This window comes from Brienomyrus brachyistius, chromosome 25 (genome assembly GCF_023856365.1).
Source record: "Brienomyrus brachyistius isolate T26 chromosome 25, BBRACH_0.4, whole genome shotgun sequence".
In the NCBI taxonomy this organism is placed as follows: Eukaryota; Metazoa; Chordata; class Actinopteri; order Osteoglossiformes; family Mormyridae; genus Brienomyrus; species Brienomyrus brachyistius.
In genome coordinates, this window is record NC_064557.1 from 123976 (window position 1) to 145254 (window position 21279).

The 21279-nt window shown below is 41.2% G+C and overlaps 1 protein-coding gene across 3 annotated transcripts in view; it reads right to left on the reverse strand.

The window, feature by feature from the left end:
* Positions 1 to 21279, reverse strand: part of LOC125720713 (follistatin-related protein 5-like) — a 96265-nt gene that overhangs the window by 22752 nt on the left and 52234 nt on the right. For all 3 annotated transcript variants that reach the window (XM_048996478.1, XM_048996479.1, XM_048996477.1), the window contains 3 exons: positions 6855 to 7021; positions 3395 to 3515; positions 644 to 805 (listed from right to left, as the gene is read on the reverse strand). In XM_048996478.1, coding sequence (XP_048852435.1) covers positions 644 to 805; positions 3395 to 3515; positions 6855 to 7021 — 450 coding nt within the window. The remainder of the gene's footprint in view (positions 1 to 643; positions 806 to 3394; positions 3516 to 6854; positions 7022 to 21279) is intronic.

The window sequence follows — 21279 nt, forward strand, 5'->3', positions numbered from 1 at the left end:
ATTAAAAAAAAAAAAAAAAAACTGTATTTTTACATCCTGGTTTAATTCAGAAGGCTACACTGTGCGGCAGGCTGCTTCCAGGCTCAAAGTTTCTGAGACAGCAGTACACAAGAATAAGGTGAAGCAGGAGACACTGGGAATGACCAGAAACCAGCCAGGTAGAGGGCAGAAGCAACTTTCTTAGGCCAGAGATGACTGTCAGCTTATCCGGCAGTGTCTCATAAATCAGAGGATGACATCAAGTGACCTTCAAAAGGAATGGGAAACATTAAGTGCAGGTGTGAGGTGCACTGCTAGGACAGTGTGTGTCAGGCTCATAGAAGCAGGACTGAAGTCCCATAAAGCAAGGAAGCAAGCAGGGAAGCAAGCAAGGAAGCAAGCAAGGAAGCAGGCCTTCATCAATGAGAAACAGGGAAGAGCCAGGTTGAAGTTTGGGGGGAAAAAATGTATATTTCACACAGGTACATACTGTACCCGGAAACTGACATAATTTTTTCCAGAGCTGTATGTGTTTGTAAGTCTCAAAGGAGAGTATGATGGGATATGTGAAAAAAGAAGCATTCTGACATACTTGTGCAAATGTTAGATAAAGCATTATTTCACGTGTTTTTCCTTCATGATAAGTGAATAAGCGACTTCACACCTTGCAGAGTTAGCTGCTTGGATAGCTTTGTTGCTATGTCCATGCCGTTCTTCAGCCAGGAGAGCTGCGGTTTGGGGATCCCCTCGGCGTGGCACCGCAGGCTGGCCGTGACGCCCGGCTCCCTGGCCTGGCTCTCTGGGTGCACCAGGATCACTGGAGGAACTAGATGGGTTTAAGCAAACGGGAACGTAAAGAAAAAAAAACAGGCGCGCAGTGGACGCCCCGACATAACTTTACATAAGAGGACCCAGTGCACTGACATTTTTTTACAGATGCCAGCACCGGTTACGGTGAAGTATTGCGCTAATTACCTCGGAAATAGCTGCTGTATGCCTGCAGCATTTAGTAAATAATCTAAATTACGCTTGGCAGAGGTGTTTGCAAAAGAATATGGAACCAATATTAAGTTTCTATTAGTACAGGGGGAAAATGTTTAGTTAAATAGGCATCTGCACATAAAATCAAGCTAATGGAACAAGGACATAATTTAAAAAAACATAGAAAATGAACTCTTCTTAAGGTAAGGCACTATCCCTTTGCGAAGGGGCATTTTTAGCCGTACTGGGCCAGTTCCAGGCGAACAGCCGTCTGAAGAATCCCTATAAAAATCCGCCACCCTCGGAGCGGCACGTTATAAATGGCAGATCAGCGCGGGCCGGACATGTTTTTCCTGGCACGGATACAAAGCCGGCGAAGCCCTAGAGACGCTGCCCCCGAACTGCGTAGGCAGGTGAGAAGAGGGCCACACCGCAGCCATCTGCCGCAACTCCTGCGCTTAACCTGCGTGAGTCTGCAGCATGCGGCTAACAAGTCTGTCGCAGTTTGGGGCGAAAATAAATAAATATATATAATAAAAATGCGAGATTATCCCCTCCAGTGCACTTAAATCAAGCCTCAATTAAAATTTATTCCTGCTCCCGGCACTGTATCAGTTTTATACATTTTTTTACGGCAGAATATAGCTCATAAAAAGAAAGACAAGCAGTCGTAGTGTTTAAAATCTGAAGGCCTCGCGAAAGAAAAAATAAAACAGGTTAACTTGTATCGTTTGTAAGTGAACTGCACACTTCTGAGATTCAGCTTGTTTTGAGTTGTCCTGTAACTATTCCGATGTCATTCAGTGCATATTTGAAGTAAATCTAAGTCACAATGAACTGCCACTTAGTTATTTATTTATTTTTTTTATGTTACAGAGAATCAATGGTAGGAAATGTTCTCTTGGTTCTAGCCGCAGGTATTTTACAGCTTCCGATATAATATATTGAATTAAACAAACCATTCACGGCACTTTAAAAGGAATATATCGGACCTCCAAAGCAATCTGCAAATACTTACATAGTTCAGATATTCACCTTTCTATTCATCATTCCTTGGGTATTTTGTGAATATAATTTAAAAAACGGATTTCTGAAATGTGCGCCCTCCTTAGAACCTGCATTTTATTGATAAAAGTCGGCGTCACTGCGGGAGGATAATAGCAGTAGATCTCTGGAGACTCCCGTGCTGTGCCTGAACGAGGTACCTCTGACTTTTTAACATTTTCTTGGAGTCTGCAGCCCCCCCCCCCCCCCCCCAAACTACACAAGCTCATGTTGCCCAGGGACCAATGGGGAATGTGTATTTGCCTCGCCCTCTCTTCCACTAAGTCAGGTTCAGAAGCCTCACCCCGTAAGAACTCGCTCAGGGAGTACTTTCCGGAATCTCTTCACTGAGACCCAAATCCGGCTTCGTGAGGGTCAAAGGAGCCAGAACTTCTCCCACCACCTGCGGCCTGAACTCCCCGTCCACATAGCACCCGATTAAATCCCATCCCCATCCCTAGATAGATGAACCTCTGCTGGAAAACCCACTGGATTCTCACTGGAGAGGTAATAGCACTCATTTTAAATTAGTAAAAGCTTCTTGTATTGTGTGTAGAAAAAGATTTTAAGATTATTATTATTATTATTATCATCACTATTATTATATCCAGAGGGGCAATCAAATGAAGTAGCCCAGCATTTACCCTCTCCAGTTAAATTTAGATTTTTCCATAGCAAACCACTGGGATTAAGCCTGCCTTCAATTGTGTTTTTTTTTTTTTTTGTTATAATTTAATGCTGAGGTTTAGACGGGGGGAGAATGCTGGACAGGCCTGATAGAAATTGCATGTGGAGTAGAGTATCAGGTAGTGTGTAAGCATAATGACATTTTCAGGGAAAACAGAGCCCAGAAACAGCCTTTTGTTTAATGAGGATCTACACGTGTAAGAACTCTTAAGGGACGGAGCCGGTCATGTACAGTAATTGGCGTAGGCTAGAGCTCTGGGGAATTCTGAGAGAGAAGTTCATTAGGGGTGATGTGTGGCTCAGTGGGTTGGGATGTGGTGCCTAAGACAGAAGGTTGCCAGTTCACATCCCAGGGCTAGTGAAGTGATGTCACCATTGGGCCCTTGAATAAGGCCCTTAACCCTTAATTGCTCCAGGGACTGGCTGACTTTACTTTCTCAATTATACATCACTTCACTTTGCATAAAAGCAGCTATTAAATAAATAAATCGTAAATATTAGAAGTATTGAGTATTTCTTACAAACAAGCCGGAAGGCTTAGATGCCATAAGAAAATCACTAATTAATCAGAAGGGCCACAGATGTAAGCTAACCACTGAGAATCACAGACAAATTTGAGTTACGGACAAGCAAATGTTTCCCACCGCTTATGACTAGATTGCATCGGGATGTTAAACGTGGCGTTTAAAGTCGCTTCCCTTACCATTTACTTGGAGAACAAGCGTCTGTGAGAGCTGCTCGTAGCCATCGGCATGGCAACTGTAGTTCCCCATGTGCATCGTGGTCACTTTGGTTATATACAGAGATCCATCATCTCCGAAGTCCTAGACGAGAAAATACGGTGTCATTTCATGAAAGCGGCAAAATCAGCTGTGGCTAAATAACGTACAAAAAAATCTGTGTGTGTGTATGTGTGTGTGTGTATATAATATATATATATATATATATATATATATATATAACAGCAGAAATGGTCAGTGAAAAACACAACGGAATATGAACACAGGAAGTTGACACAGTCTAATTTCCGAAATGAGAATATTAGAAGCTCCACTCTGTTTTTCTGATTTCAGATGAGCTTACAAATCAGCCGAGCGGTGGGTGAAGTATGACTATTGCAGCGAGAGAGATTGAAGGTGGTTTTTATTATAGGTAGATTGTAAGTAAAATCCACATCAATCCCAGCAGGAGAGAGAGCCATTAGTCTTCACTGCAGTGGAAACCATTTTAATTTCCTTCTCGTTGCACCATGAAAAATGACTTCTTCTGAAAGGTGGGACTATAAAGCACCTCCTCGTGGGTTTTTGATTTCTACCCTGACTGTCTGAAGTATAAAGAAAGGAAAAACTTTTTATTTATTTAGGAAAAGTTCTTCTAATGGTCTCCTGATAAAATCTCTTGAACACAGAACAAGTCTAGAAACGGCTATTAGGTGCCTCATACATGATCACATTTCACTGGAGTTTAATCTCGTGGATTCGTGCATTTTAGCGCTTACTGTACGAGAGTACTGTACTATTGATTACCATCCTAGAGTTGTAAACATTCTTTTATTGGCTTATTACAATGACTGTCACTCTTGTTCTACCATTTTTTTTCCAAAAAAAAAAAATCAAAATGAAATTTCTCCGAACAATACATTTCTGATCATCCTGTGATTATAATCACAAACATTGTTTTACGATAAGGCTGACCTCAAAAGACTGTGATTATACTTTAAGTCAGATTTTTACCCTGAGAATAGTCTTTTTTTTAAAAAATCCTTCTGGAACAATCTTGGCCATAAACAGCTCTTCAAAGCTCCCTTTGGGAGACTTCAGATGTAGAGTTTTTAGAGTCCTAATTGCATATCAAACGCTGGCGTCTTCCTTGAACTCACTTCAGTTGTGCATATTCCCCCCCCCTCCCCCCAGACAATCTGTCACAGAGGTCAGTGCAGCATGATTGTAGAAAACGGCATCTCTGCAATAATAGGCATACTTCCTGTAAACAAAGACTCCACAAAGGTGCGTACGTTTATGTGGTGACAAATTCCACAGTCCACGCTGTGAAGGATGCAAAACAAATGTGAAAATTCAGCATGTACACATACGCCGGAGCAACGCTTTAAATGTTAATTGCAAGTATTCAGGCGGCAGGCAATGTTGCAAGCTGAAAGGGCAGAAAAGACAAGCAAATCAGCTTGTTGCAATCAACGTCAAAGCCACAACGTGACAGAGATGATAGCCATGAAACTAATGATTTCAGGAAGACTTGTCCCAAGTCAAAATGCAGTACAGTTTTATGTAAAGGTCTTGTTTTTCAGTAGCAAACAATATTCTACATGATTCTGTTTATATACTTGCACTGCCTGGCAGACAAATAAGAGGAGTATCCACAGAGACACAAATGTTTTTTTCTTTTTTAATCCTCTGGTTCAAAGATATAGTTAAGGGTCTTCATTTTCAAAGACTCCCGCTTACAGAGGCTTATCGGCTACTCTGGGGTTTGCTACCAAACAACGGCCACGGGAGGCTGCCAGACAGGCCCCAATTCCAGGATTTTTTATTTTTTTTAAGGTGGAGGGGAGCATAAGAGTGGCCATACTTCATACAGAGTGGCTACCCCTTATCATTAGCCAATGATGTGTTTTGAATCGGTGAGTGACAGGAGAAAGGACACTCCAGGGGCCAATCAGCATTCAGTTAGAGCCAGTGCCCCTGTGGTCCCGCCCCTCCTGCCAGAGCTAGAACATTCAGTAAAAAGAAAAACTCATGCCGCAAGTGTCTTTGAGGGTTTGCTGGGGCTCACGGCCCGGTGAACTGGACTCCACGGCCTAACCGTCCGCATTAAAGATTCATGGTAAACCGCACATTACATGGCTGGGGCAGCGAATGTGAAGGCCTCCCCACACCACCCCTCGACTAGCCCATTTGTGAGGAGCATATAAAAGGATCCGCGGAGCTTATGGAATGCTGTCTCTCACAGGATTAAACCAGGCCGGTTTCCATTAAATAATCTAACTTCTCGGTTGCTATCAAAAAATGACCTCTTAACAGGCACCACCAAGTACGATAACACGTCCGCCGTCCGGCCTGAGCCCCCAGAAGGCTACGTAGCATCACCTGAGCCCCTACGTGGTTTGTTATTATACTTCATTAGTTTTATGGCCTTAGATGCTCGACGGGTGATCGGGACAGACGACACATCATGGACCTACCTCTGGAGGAATCTGCGGGAAATAAAAAAAAAAAGCAGCGACCGTTTAAAATAATAACGTTGGGATGATGGAAACAGTGTGCGTCGAGACAGAAGAATCCGTTAGTTGGAGGGAAAAGCTAGCATGGCAAATGAAGAGGTATAAATCCAGGGGTATGAATTTGCAGATTAGTCTGCAGTGGGCGCACATAGCAATGGCTATTTCACTCATTACCGAAAACGGATAGTAAATAACTAGAAATGCACAAGTATTCCGGAATTCTGTGGTCTGATGCACTCATCCTTCCGCCCTAGTCAACAGCATCAGGTCACATCGTAGGTCATACGTGCTGTGCGTTTTATAAACGGGTGCTCTGTCGTAATGAATGCAGGGGAAATGAGGTATAACTTCACCCTTGACGTATGTGCCCTTCGTCGTGCCTGCAGGCTCTGTGTCGATTCATGGAAGCTTAACACGCACAACGAAAGCATTCGAAGACGGACCGGTATTGCTTTTTTATTCCACGGTAGCATTATGCAAACAGCAGGAGCCATTTTGGTATAATGACCAACTGACTCTTCTAATTAGGAGCTGCTTGGTGATTGTCCAGCAGCGCAGGACTTAAGAATAATGTGGCCATTGATTTACTGGCATCATTAGTACTCAATGAAAATTATAAATCACGTCTCATTTATCTATCCCTTAAGTGCCCCGACAAATGGACAATATGTAAGAAAAAGGTAAAAGAACAAGATTTTTATTTTATTGGTTTGTCGTTGGCTACTACTGTATGTGTCTTTTAGTTTAATTGACTATAATAAATCTGCGATCCCCTTCTACAGAGACTACAAATTCACAAATGTATTTAAATAGGCATATTTGACTTCCCACTAATTACATTCCTTGATAAAGTGATTGAGGCCATTAAGACCATGGAACGTTGATGCGATTAAGCTTGGCCACAATTCGCGCTGTTGTTACTCACATTCATATCCTCCAGGTCCAGCGTATTTAAGATGCGGTTGTTGCGTTTCCAGACAATACGAGGCCTTGGCATTCCAACAATAGAGCAAGTTAGCACCACGCTCTGGCCCACGGTTGCTGTGGTGACAGTAACTTTCTGGTCGTCGGGCAGACTGAGCTGAAGAACTTCTGCAAAACGACAGCAAACGATAAAGTAATGATGTTGATACAGCAACAACAAGAACAGCAACAACAACCATCCAATAATCCAGCCCACAAAATAAATGAAAATTTTATTTTTCATCTGCATATATTCACAGCACCTCATTTAGGACAAGTTACTTTATGCAATATTCAAGAGACTATATAAAATTTAAGCACATTTTTAAACACAATGGAGAACAAAAGGCAACTAAATCTACACAGGAGACTCAAGAAATATGGTAAGGAGCATTTTAACAAGTGGAATCATGAATGAATTTTATTTAATATCCATTGGAGATTATGTGTAATTAAACTCTAACAGCATTCTAAGTTAAAAGCAGGAAATTTTGTAGGAATACAGGACAAAGGTTTAACTATTTGCCAAATTACATAATCCCACAGAGATTCACATATCCTCTATTAAGTACACAGTATTTCAAAATGAACTTCTTATGAAACCGACTATTAATATACTCATGAAATTAATCCAATCTGCGTCTTGAAAATAATTTCTTTAAGTATTAAGTATTTTTTGCAACGCATATCCTGCTAGCCCAAGGAAAGATTAGCAGCCAAAAATGAGAACAGTGTTTAAATAAAGTCTGTGTTATAATTACAACAACAATGTAACTTTTCTTGCAGTCGCCTGGCATATCAACAGCAACCGAGTACACAAACATCAAGTACGAGTATTTAACGACTAGCTAATAGCAGTGAATAAGTCTTGCACTTTAGAGAGTGCTTCATTAGAACAGTTGTGTTGTTATTCAGCCCTTTGATTTCATTACAGAATTGGACATGCGGATTCATAATGCCCCTTATGGGCAGTGAGGACCAGTCCATACTTCAAGCCAAATGAAAGTCTAACTCAATTCGTTCGGCTCCTGGAGGCATGAAATCCCAAACATAATGAATGCCTAGCTATGAAAAGTAGCACAGTAGCGTCAACCGACCACTGGCAAAACCAGGGGTGCCCGAATTAGGAACCACGCTGGACCTCTTTGTGAAATAATCCTCATTATTTTGTTCCTCCGGATGCCAATAGTATTCCCGCCCCCCCCCGTCTTTCATGAATTGGCCCCTGAGGAAGGTGCCAGATACGATTTTCTTTATGACCTAACGACGGACAGACGGCTCTTACTCATTACTCATCGGTAAGTAACACATGCAATCTGATGGATAGATGAAAAAGTAAAGTGAAGATGAAGCTGGAACTGGGACACGACTTCATCTGTCCATACAAAAGGTGCTACTTCTGACTGCGGGAAAGGAATAAAAGGACGTTTTTAAAAAGCAAAGATTACTGTCGCACTTTGACCTGCAGTTTGGAAAAACGGTTAATGTGGCGAATGTCTAGAATATTCCATGTGCCTCATCCATTTGTGACGCATCGACAGGGATGGAAAATTCTGATTCAGAAAGTACAGATCCAGACCAAGATTTCGTTTCAACCAGACAGTCGAGCATAAAGAGTCACAGTCACAGAGAACTCAACTGGTTAGTGGAAACAAAACCATGGACTGGATTTATACTTTCTGGACCTGAACTTTGCACCTCTGCACATCGCTTGAGAGTGCAGAGCAGAGACTATTCATCCCGAGTAGCAGGCTCCCGGTCCATTAAAACAAGACAAACACTAAAAACCAATGTGTGTCTTGACACGACCATTCAGCTAAATATTAAAATGGGAACATTTTTACATTCACTCGGAATACAAGATGAATGGGTGTTGCAGTTAATTGTGCACGTGTATTTGAAATCACAATTAGATATAGCTTTCATTATTCTCTGAAAATAATTTGTAGCGCAAGTGATTAAATTCAGGTGTAAATTCTAGTTTTATCATCGCTTCACAAATGCTTTAAATAACTTAGATTGACGTTTCGGTTTGAAAGACAACAATATGATTTCACGTGTACGTCTATCTTCCACAAGTGATGTTATCTCATTCGGCAGCTCTGCGACTTCAATGTACAGCATACTGCATTATCTGCTTCCAGAGTATTCCGTCACCAAACTTATTCGATTAAAACCTGCCTAGATTTGGAACCTGATCTGGTCCGAAGTTTTGGTTCATAGCGGATGTGTGGCTATCATAGTCATTACATTCAGCTAATAGGCTGCATCAGCAGTAGAGTACATAGGAAAGGGGTAGGGAAGAGCAGAGCAGAATCCAAACTGCACAGCAGATCTGTTGGCGCCGATCCAAAGCCAACCCAATTTATTACCTAGGAGCTAATGATTTTTCATTCATATTTGGTCCTAGGGCCCTTGATCTTATCTCAAGGGGCATCTGCCTTCAACACAGTTTCAGGAACAATGATTAATGCCCGGGTCAAAACTTTGATTTGCTCTGGTTGATAACCTTAATTGAATAGAAGCCCAGGGATTTGGTAAGTAAAATAAATCAACAACAAAAAGAGAAAAAAATTTAGATGGGACAAAAAAATCGCGTAACACATTAAAAATGAGTCACTATGCAAATACACTATACTATGTATGCATTTGGAAAATTATTAATGAGAAAAAAGTAAATCTTAAAAACTACAGGCTTTTAAGAACATTTGCATAATGAATGTTGGCAGGGTGTTGAATACTCTGGTGTTAGTGCAGAATATGTTAGGTATGTACCCTCCCTTAATGATAATTATGGTCAATATGGGCTGATTCAGACAATTATTGTTACATATTTCCATTAGAGAAGATGGCAAATGTCTTATTTTAGTCAGCTTCTTTCTCTTGAATCATGAAAATGTTCTCCTAGTGACAGACTAGTCCTGGAAATGTAACATCTACGCTTGTCATTTAAAATCCAACAAACACACACTGTCTTGATCGGCTGTTGCTCCTTAACATGCTCATTGTGACTCGTACAGATGTTGGTTGTTTTCTCTCATCAGCAGGTATTGAAGCAGATTATCTGTGGTTTTCTTCTTTTTTTCCCTTTTTTTCTCTCTTCCCTCCCTCTCTATTTCCCTTCTTCTCCATTTTCGTCCTTCTGTCCCTCTCTCCCTCTCTTGAGGAAATAAATAAAAATAAATAAATAGAAATAAAGTAGTCCTCCGCAGAGGGGGGGTGGTGGAGGGAATATAAAAAAAAAGAAAAAAAAAAGAATGAAATAATGCAACATTTGAAGTGTCACCTAAAATAATAATTAGTCTCATTTTGTGCACCATGGTGGATCTGCTCATAGGAAGAGCTGAGTGTCTCTCCTTAAAAGTCAGTGTTGGCTGCAGTGACTGCAGTTTCTAACCTAAGAAACGTCCCAAACACTTTTCCTGCATCGAAAGTCAAACCAGTGCCTATTCCTGCCATGAAAGCTTCACATAATGTCACCGATACCTGAGCCAACCATGTTTATCAGAGGATGCCAACCCTTTGGCTGCAGCTTTCTCTGCACAGGCTGAGAGAGTCTTCAGTGTAGCAGGAAAAGATTTCAGGCTAGAATATTGCAGATTAAATCATGAAACCTTTGAAGATATTACGCTGATCAAATGTAATATAATAAATGTATTCATGTTTATTTGAATAAATCATAATTGCATTTGCAAAAAAAAAAAATCCAAGGTTTCCAAAGATTTAAGAATTTAAAAGTTCTTTAAAATTACAACTGTATTACTGCTGTCTTTTGCTTTTGCAAATTGTATTCGACGGTAGACAGCCAAATATAAAAAAAAAAATTCTCCATTTTTAAACAGACTCTCATTATGCCCCACGAAAGAATAGCTTAATCGTATTTGTAATCAGTTTACACCAGAGGTCTTCAGCTGCTGTCCTGGTCCTGGAGAGATACTGTCCAGTAGGTGTTCTATTCCCTCTGGCTTCTGATTAGCCACACCTATTCTCAGATAAATGCCTGGAACAGGTGTGGCTGATCAGAAGCCAGGTAGGATAGAAAACTTACTGGATAGTAACTCTCTGCGGGCCTGTTTCATGAAGCAGGATTTCTTGCTTTTCCGGATAACTTGTCAGATTTAAGGTAATCTGGGCTAAATAGACTTTATTTTCATCCACTTACATGTGGCCCTACAAGTAAATCCTACAAGTTATCCAGCTAAGCAAGAAATCCTGCTTTGTGAAACAGGCCCAAGGACCCGATTTGGATATCCCTGGTCTACACATATTATTATGCGATGTTCCGGCATCCCTTTCCTTGCTTCCTGTGAAAGGCTCCTGGCTGGATGATGGGTTTAGGGATGGATGGATGGATTAGACACTTTACACATTCTAATCATACTTCTGATTTAGCCCTGCTGGCATAAAACAGTCCACTGCCTTTCATATGGGGACGTTTCTAATAGTGCTACATGATGAAGGGTGAAAGTCAACAAAAACTTACCAAAATATTCAACTGAAGATGCTTTAATTTGGTTTTGTAAGAACATATATGTTCATTTCAAAAGAGAGAGGCATAGACTCCATGGTGCTGTTATGAAAGATTGTATTCTCAAGCACCTACAGATGTGGGTAGAATTATCAGCCCTCCTATGAAAATTTAGTTTTTGTTAAAGCATTTCCCAAGTGCTGTTAAACAGAGCAAGGAATTTTTAACACAGCTTTTCCAAACATCCTAGTTTTATTTCGGCTGCTTACATTATTTTGCTTTGAATACAGAAACAAAAAAATTTCACAAAAACCAACATGGTCAAAATTATTAGCCCCCCCCCCCCCCCGATGCTAATAGTCAGATGTGTATCCTTTTTGCTGGATGACAGCCTGCAGTCATTTGTTGCAGTTTTTAACACGTCTCACACACGTCTCCTGAGCAATCCCAGTACATTCTTCTTTGGCGAATCTCTTAAGCTCCTCCAGATTTGATGGTCTTCTGGCATGGACCTTGGTCTTCAGTTCACCCTACAGATTTTCAATGGAATTCAAGTCAGGATTTTGTGTGTGCCAATCAATGACGTTCACTTTGCTTTTCTGGAGGTAGTTTCCCAGGAGCGACGTATGTTTTGGGTCGTTGACGTGACACAAGGTGACGACTCAGACCCAGTTCTGCTGCAGACTGCTTGAGGTTTTCGTTCAGAATCTTCACATATCCTTCTTTCTTCATGGTTCTTTCCACCTTGCAAAATTCCCAGTTCCAGGCGCACTGAAGCATCCCCACAACACAATACTCCCACCATCGTGTTTAACTGTGGAAGGGGTGGTTTTGGGTTGTACGTCTCTCCCTTCTTTCTCCACACAGAAGCAGCATCTTTATGGCCAAAGAGCTCTACTTTCGTCTCATCTGACCAAAGGACGTGCTTCCAGTATGCATCATCTTTTTTCAGGTTGTCCTTAGCATACCTTAGTCTGGCTTGTAGATGGCTCTTCCACAGAAGTGGAGTTCTTCTTCGTGTGCAACCTCACATTCCATGCCTATGCAGGATTCTAGTGATTATCTTCTTGGAGACTACGATTCCCAACATGGCTTTGTCAGTCACTAGTACCTTGGCAAATGTTCTGGGGTCTTCAGATACATCTCTCACTAGTTTTCTTTCCAGAGTTTTTGAAATCTTTCTCTTCCTACCTCTCCCTGGCTTGTTCTGTACTGTGTGGCTCTCTTTGAAATTCTTGATGATACTTCTCACTCCAGTTCTTGACACTTGGAAACACTGGGATAACTTGGCACATCCATCTCCTGCTTTGTGAGCAGCAACAAGTCTTTACTCGACTTAAAACTGATTTCTTTTGTGTTTGGCATGATGCTTTCCCAAGTGAAAGCTCAGACCCTTGCTGCTGCAAACCCTCTTCCACTTAAAAGTGTTAATTGGAAGGTAATCCTCAGGTGTAACTTCAGTTTACAAGCTTTGAGCATTACAAAGTTAAAACAAATCATGGCACAGCAGTGGTTTGTACTATGGCTCAATAAAACGGTCAGTTTTTCAGGGTGCTAATATCGACCCTGGTCATTTAGAAATAATTCTGTTATTTAATGCAAATTGAAATACATTATGCTTTATGCTAAAGAAAACTAATATGTTTAGAAATGCTATGTTGAAAATCCCTTGCTCTGTTAAAAAAGCACTTGGAGGTATTTTGACAAGAACATAAAATTTTATAGGGGGGGCTAATAATTCCGCCCTCGTCTGTATAACCGATGCTACCCTGACAACTCACAAAGCTCATCTCTAAATGTTTTCAGGGAAAAGACGTAGAAAGGGAAGAAAACACCAAAGAAAATTAACAAAGCAGCATGTGGTATAAATGTCTTCTCTTCCGATTCACAGATGACTTAAAGAAGCCAGCCAGAAGCAGATGGGTCACCGCATAGCAACACAGGCTCAAAGCAAAGTTAAAAAAAAAGGAATTAGAGTAGTTTTATTTTTTTCCGTATCTTGTCATGTATAAAAAGACCCAAAATGAACACTGTATGCAGACTGGTTGATTATTATAAGCAAATTAAACAGCATTTGTATAGGAATGATTCCGTCCCAAGCTTCTTGATCCATATAAGCGGTTTATCACTATAACCATGAACATTATAAACAGGTTCTACAGTAATAGAATAGCCAGCAGGAATTGCTGTTATGTCCGTAGGACAACAGCAATTCTAAATCACGCTGTGTGGAATATTTGCGGAGTGTTTGAGTTTGAAGACTGACGACGGTGATGCGTGGGACCAAGATTCAATGATCAGCAGTGACCAAACCACAGGACGACTTTATGATGGGCCGTGCTGGATTCGGCGCCTGATTGGCTGACAAATAACAGGTCAGATGTTAATTCAAATTAGACTTCCGAGAAATGGAAAGAGATTTGGTAAATTCAATGGAACTTGAATAAGGAAAATGATAGAATTTTCATGAGAATGCAGTTTACTGTACACCTGACTTTTAGCCTATTTGAAATGTTATAAAAAAAGGGGTGATACCTTTCACAATTTAATGAAACTCCCATGCTATTTAGAATTTATTTTCCTAATAAATTCAATTAATGAATTTGTAAAATTATCTTGCTATCAATTCAGATTCCAGTTCTGGGGTCTATTTTGAATTGCGGTGAAAGACGGAATTTACAGTTGACCTACACACTCTGCTCTCAAGGTCCATCCTTGCTTCTAAAGAGCAAAGCATACATCAACACTGAAGATCAATAAATCTAAACCCTTAATGTTCCATCCATCATTTATGAATGTTTACATATCCTTGTTTTATGTTTCATGTAGACCTAACCACATGAAGAGCCGTTTATGGAATATAGCAGCATGCACTCACGGACTTTTAAAACAAACATTTAGTAAACATTTTGAAATGTTTACACTCTGAGCCGCAGCTAGGAATGCGTAAGGAAGGATTCAAATAGCACGCTATACGTTAAACGCTACATCAACTGCTACATAATGCTGCCCAATTTAGTACAAGGCAACTTTTCACATAAAAGTGCACAGAAGCCTAATGAGATTTTAATGAAAATGCATCGACCCATTAAGAGCCTAAAGTACTTTACATTTCTTAATCTGAGTGTTTTTGGGGGGAAATGGATTATGCAGTGTGATGGTGTGTGAAGGAACAAACAACTTTCAGTCTGGGAGTATATGACACAGATATATACTGTAATATAGATATTATTACATATATATGAAATTATACTGCAACTTTATAACCTCATTCCCAGTACCTTCTCCCCCCACAGCAACAGTAGTAAATATGACCTACAATATGCGTAACATTTATTGGACATTTAAATAACAATATTTAATAACATCAATGGTGAAATATTGTACTAGCATCAAATGTAGTACATGAAGTAAAGGGTTTGAACTGTTCTTGGATCAGTCAGTGTGGTATTTAGGACAGCATAGTATTTTAATGGATTAGAATGAGCGTTAGAAGGATGTTAAAAGAATTTCTGGAATACTATACAAATGGTATTCTGGGAAAAGTGAAACTGTAGTGAGTCAACCTCGATAGAAGTGTCATACTCGGGGCATTGGTTCCAAACAGCATGAATTAAGCATAAACAAACTATAAATCTAAATCAAGATATTTATGCTGTACACATTGAAGCTAAGCTGTACTACTACTAGTACTAATACTACTATGCTGTATATAAGCTTGTATAAAGTAATGAGATGTGATACATGCTTGTGAGTATGGGAGTGCTGCATTATTTACAGTTATGTGAAGTTCAGCGTCGAACTTCGTAACCTTTCCAGCAGCTGTATATATGGATGCTTCCCTGTCAAATCACTGGAGGCCTCTGGAGTCTGAAATAAACCTTATTTCCATGGCCAAATGGTCTGTCACGCGCTGTCAGAGCCAGAGAACGAAAAATAAAATATTGAAAACAATATGATCTTTTTTTTTTGGCCTCCGATACTTGCCAGGATTATCAGCTTCAGCACTTTTGGCGCCATTGACTGCCAACTGTTCTAGCTTGAAACAGGAATAAGAATAAAATTACATTTTATACAGCACGACTATTCTTGTTGGGGCACAATTACCCATAATGCTGCAAATTCCATATAGCGAATACGGTAAAACAAAACTATGGAAATAATCAATTGCAATTTAATTATGTCCATCACTCTCACCAGACATTTGCCTTACTGTTTGTTAAAGAAAATGAAAATCTTTTGGCGTGAGGTGTAATAAATTATCCATGCTAATTAAACTGTTACCATTCATATTCATAATTCCGAAGATTGTTGTGCCTTTTCTTTAAATTTAATTAGCATATATTAAGCTATTTCCAGCTCCCTGACTCTTGTCCATGCCTCGCGGCCATTTTTAGAATCGAACACTGGCTGTATTTGGAGGGTTCACATAAGGCTGCCCCCTTCATGTAGCGTTTTATTTACTTGTCTCTGATGTATAATTCAGGTGGAATTGTCTCCCTCGGGCACATGGGACACTGAAGAAAAGAGGTGAGAAGTATCTCCAGCAAATTTTTACGCCTGAGTAGGTCTTCCTGCCGCGGCATCGATTGTTCTGACATAGCCGACGACGAAAAAGATTTTTGAAGCACTTTCTTCTGAGCAGAGAGGAAATGGACAAGGATTCTTCATCCATCTTATAATTGCTTACCCTGATCAGGGTCACTAGGGGGTGACCTGGAGCCTATCCTAAATACCGGGAACAAGGCTGGGCTACACCCTGAAATGGATGCCAGTTCATTGTAGGGCTCATATATTTAAACAAAGAAATTTAGAATCATCAAATAGTGCTTGTGGGAGCGAAAAATGATTGGTTCAGAGAGATAAGACATCTGATCGGTTGGTCCCATCCCTCTAGTTGCTTAGACCAACCTCCTCTACAATCTGATTGGTTATCAATCCGATGTCTTATCTCTCTAAACCAATCGTTTTTCATTCTTCCCTCATAATATTTTTGTGGGAGTAAAACTCCCAAGTGCTCAAATAGCTTAACTGCATGTCTTTGGACTGGGGACGGACATTTGTGGCATAAGGAAAACAAGTTATATGAAAGGGAGGGGGGCAATTCAAACACTCAACATTGGAAATGTGAGGCAGCAGTGTTTCCCAGAGAGCCTCCTCCATACAGAACAAAACTATAAAGATTTCATTTTTTTAAATTAATTCAACAGGGCTTTCTTAGTTATAAAGTTGGTCAAAGACAGGGGGTACATTCCAGCACCTATAACTCTTCGAGGAACAGCGGCAAGCCGATTTTATCGCCACGTGTACGTCGTCTGGGCTTAAACACTTTGAGTGGCGTTGCATTATCTATGAAACTTTACAAGGACGACAAGTGGGCCTTATTTCTGCAGAGCGGATATCGGCGAGCATCGCTGATCTGGGGAAACAGCACAGGGAGCTGCCCAACGTAAACATACAAGCCTCCTCTATCTGGCTCACGCTGGTAGCCTTGAACATGTACCTACCTACAAAACTGATGATCATTTCACTTCCTCCTCAACACAGGTATTTCATGGGCCTTTTCAACTGCCTGATCTGGTATAGTAGGAGTCTGCCCTGCCATGGGTGAGGAAGGTGGGATACCTATCCATCTCAGGGCGCATGCACGCATGCACATACATACACCTCCACCCACATGCACACAGATTAGGCATTTATATCTTTGTTTCGACTTTCCATTCATTTCTATGGGGAACACTCTAATCTCATCTCTGACGACCTTACCCAGCCCTAACCTTAACCATAAGGGACCGAAAAAATGGTCCCCACAACGTCAAAATAACAGGTTTTCATAGCATCGTGGGGATGTCTGGACACTACGATGCAACATACAGAAAACCACAGTCACAATCATGCGCTGTGGGGAATTGAAAGACTCCAATTCACCTAACCGCATGCCTTTGAAGCGCATGAATATGGAGTGAGCACCACACACAGGGCAAGAAAACGGAACCCAACAGACTGCTGAACGCCGGTCAGTGAACCACACTGCCGTGCATATCCCTCAACTGTATTCACGAGCTCGTTCCCTGTATTTAATACCTTTGTTTTTCACACTATTAATACAATGCTGTGTTGCCGATCCTTGTATATTTCCAACTGCACTGTCGTCTCGGCATGTTTCATATTTATCTGTTCATCATGGCTTCATTACTGCTGTGCAACTTTGCACACAAGTTTGTCATTAACTTATGCTTTCCAAGTATCAAGCAACAAATACAGTGACTCAACTTAACTCCCTATGTAATCAGTGCCACACACCTACCCACTGCTTATGTATACAAGATTTATAATTAATCTTGCATGCCAGATAAAAACGGGTTAAATCAATTATTTTACGGAATATTTATTGCACATAAGCTCACGTTCTCCCAGTCAAGTAAACCGCAAATCTAATTTTAGACTGTAAGTAGCAGACAAAAGAGAAATCAGCCATAAAAGGAAAATAAAAGACAATTTGGACAGGATTTCTAAAGATATTCTGCTTGTATTTACTAAGATTTACATTCTGGCGGCCAAACGTACTGGTAGATTTAGTAACGTGATGCAAATCTTTTTTTTTCTAAAAAGACAGAATAATCTGATTAACCTAAAGAGGAAGCGTTAATTCTGGACTGTCTTCATCACCGTGTCCCGTACCACCAGTGGCAGCGATCATCATGCAAGTGCTTTGCTTCATCATCCTTTCTTAATCTTCTCTGGGGGGAGTTTCCCAGCTCTGAGCCTGGCTGGCAGCTATTTTTAACCCAGGACTTGCACTCCGAGCAGGAAGCTGACGGGCTTTCTCCTCATCCAGGGCTCCGGGCTACACCACGGCGCCTGTGTTGCTGATTCTCTTAGGCTGCCTGGCTTTTGAGGATCATGCACGGGCATTTTGCTGATGAAAGGCCGGATCTTCTTAGCTGTGGTTCGGGGGCTTCCCCAGGTATCAGCTCCACGCAGAAGAACAGACTTGATGTTTGACTTAATGAATCTTCATGGATTTTCTGAGCTCCCTTGAACTCGAGCTGTTTTGCAACACAGGGGAGACAGTTTTCACCTTCCAACTTGGTTTTTCCTGCTTTTAATGTGGCCAGGGAGGATAAATACATAAGTGCAGATCAGATAAATAAATACGAGTAATAATAATAATAACAATAATAATAATAAATGATTGTATTTACATTTGTCTCGGTTGCTCTGAAAGGAGTAATGATTTTGAGATGCAGCTTGATTCCGCGTCTTTTGTGCCCTGAATTCAAGCTGGTAGTTCATTTCCTCCTGAGACAAATCCAGGCCCGTCAGTGCAAATGACATCCTGAGTCTGACAATGTCCATCTGGCTTCACACGACGCTGTCATGACTCGCGTTTCACTTGCTACCGATCTGAAAACTGTCCCACGTCAGACACGGGTCAGATGTTTTAGGCGCCGATGACAATTCGAAGGAGTTTTTTTTTTCTTCTTTTCCAGCTATTCTCTTTGATGACAGAAAAGGGCTTTGGCTACAGAATCACCATCTCCCTTCTTTCTTCTAAAGTCCAGCTTATCCTGTGTGAGTGATCTTTCCATTTTATGTTACTTCTCATTTCAGCACTCGTTTCGAGGGAAGACACTTCTAAAGGTGTCATGCGTTTTGCTTTATTGCTGAGCACAGGGCCAGCGGTTGGGCGTCTCCTAGGAGCCTGAACATTAACCAGACTTCACGTGGTCCAGTTTTCCCATTTTCCTTCCCACCGAATCCCATCTGAGTCCTGTTAGAGTGTGATGAAAATTCATGTCGCTTTTTATAATGTCAATCAGGGGGAAAAGACAGTTCCCATATCGTCAAGAGAAACCAGGCTGAAAGAAACTAACGACGGACCAGGCTGCAGATTTCTGTAAACATGAGTCTGACATCCAGAAATTGAAGAAATGCACTGTACATTCAGCAAAGGACATTGTCAGTGCCAAGGACTGCTACATATTAATAACTGTAATGCAGTTGTTCCTGCAAGTGTATCTGCCTTTTTGCTGAAATTCTCCTCAGAGGTGTACCAAGAAATAAGATGTTCGCCCACCGTGAAGTCACCTAGGACAGCTTCTCTCCAAGAAGACTAACAGTGCGGTTTGATCTCTCATGCAAACTCTCGATTTGCCCTCATCCTCTCTGAAAATGAAAGGGGTTTTATTTGACACAGCGGAGGAACTCTCACAGGAAATTAAGCCATATTCAAATGTATCACTGTATCCCCCCCCCCGACTCTAAGGACCACGAAAACGGTGCCGTGCTGAGCTTCTTCTCAAGGAAATGTTTTACGCCGTCAAAGTTTTCATGTAATTAAAAAGTGGACTTCATCAATCGACTTTTAAAGCTTTACCCGTCTAAATGTCAGTGGAGATTCAGAATGTCCAGTTGACAGTGGGGATGATGAAACAGTGGCTAAGAGTCTAAGGAGTCAGAAGAAATTAGCTGGGTTTCCTGTGTTCCCTCAGATGTGGATTCACCTGTCTAATGACAGACCGTAAAACACAAATGTTGTGCTACAGTATAGGCTTCTGCGGCACGGATGTGTCTGAATTCCAGAACCCGTTCATGCGCTACAGCACATTGGTAGGATTACAATGCACGGTACTTCATTCATCCGCCCACTACATAGAAAAACCTAATGACACATTTATCATCTACATAAATGCAAGCTCTTGGCTTTCGTCTGTGTGACTGTTTAATCAACATAATTTTTCTGCAAATGGTAATTTTAACAAGCCTGGCACCAACGACAGCTGTTCCCAGGAATAAGCAAGAATGACTTTTTAACAGAAGTCAGTTGCCTGTTCTTGATAGTCATGATGCTTCTTACTACCAGGGGTGCTGTAAGGGGGGGGGGGAGTTCGGACAATTCCAATGGCCCCCAAGTGACAGGGGCCCTAAAGAATTTGGAAAAGAACTGGATTGGTCTGGACTAGGGGGGGCCCAGTATGATATATTTTCATGGGGCCCAAAATCTTTAGCAACAGCCCTGCTTACTCCTCACAGACAGAAAACAAGCTGGCGACCATCACCCACACACATGGCGCTCAGAAAAAGCAAGGGAGCGTGTTACTCCTCTGTTTTTAAACTGCCTGAAGGAAAGAGCTTTCCAGTCTCGCCAGCGAAAATAAATCTCAAGATGACTTTAAATGCCAGGCCCTCGTTGGCTCGCTTTCACACCAGCTATTATCTTCAGACCATAAAACTGTTTGTAATTTCAAAATATGTCCATGGTTTATTTACTCCAGCTGATTGATAGTGTCAAAAATGAACTTGCTTGAGAGTATTTCTGAGCGCCTGATTTTTCATAGTTTGCCGTTAATAATTAGCTGGCCTCTCATGAACCTCACCTAAATAAGACAATATGTGGGAAAATTTCTCCAGCAGCGGATGCTGTGATTTCTGTGCATTGCTGGTAAATGTAGATCTGGGTCAGCTTCAATGAAAATTTAATTAGGGATCATTCCGGCATTAAAATCCCTGACAGGCGTGGAATTCTTTGCACCAGGAGGTTCCTTGTAGAACAGTTCTCCCGGCCTTGCCGCCGGTCCGACCTCACATCAGAGGACGTAGACGTGAAATCAGCCTTCAGTAGGATTTTCGCTTCCAAAACCGACCGCATGTGAAGCCAGAGCCAAACAGCTGGGCCGGTATCATGTTTATCCAGCACGTCAGTGTTACTCTACTCTCTTCCTGCCAGGAAACGATCACCGTGAGGATCAGAAAACTTCTTCAGAAGTACGAATCCTACTTAAGAGGTGAAGGTCACAGCCAGGACCATAATCCCTTTTCAGTCCCTCCGTGAAAGATGCCGTGAAAAGAATATCCAATTCCAAACTACACAAATGGTAAGGGAGGCTTTCAGGCCATCGCGTTTAATGAGCGAAAA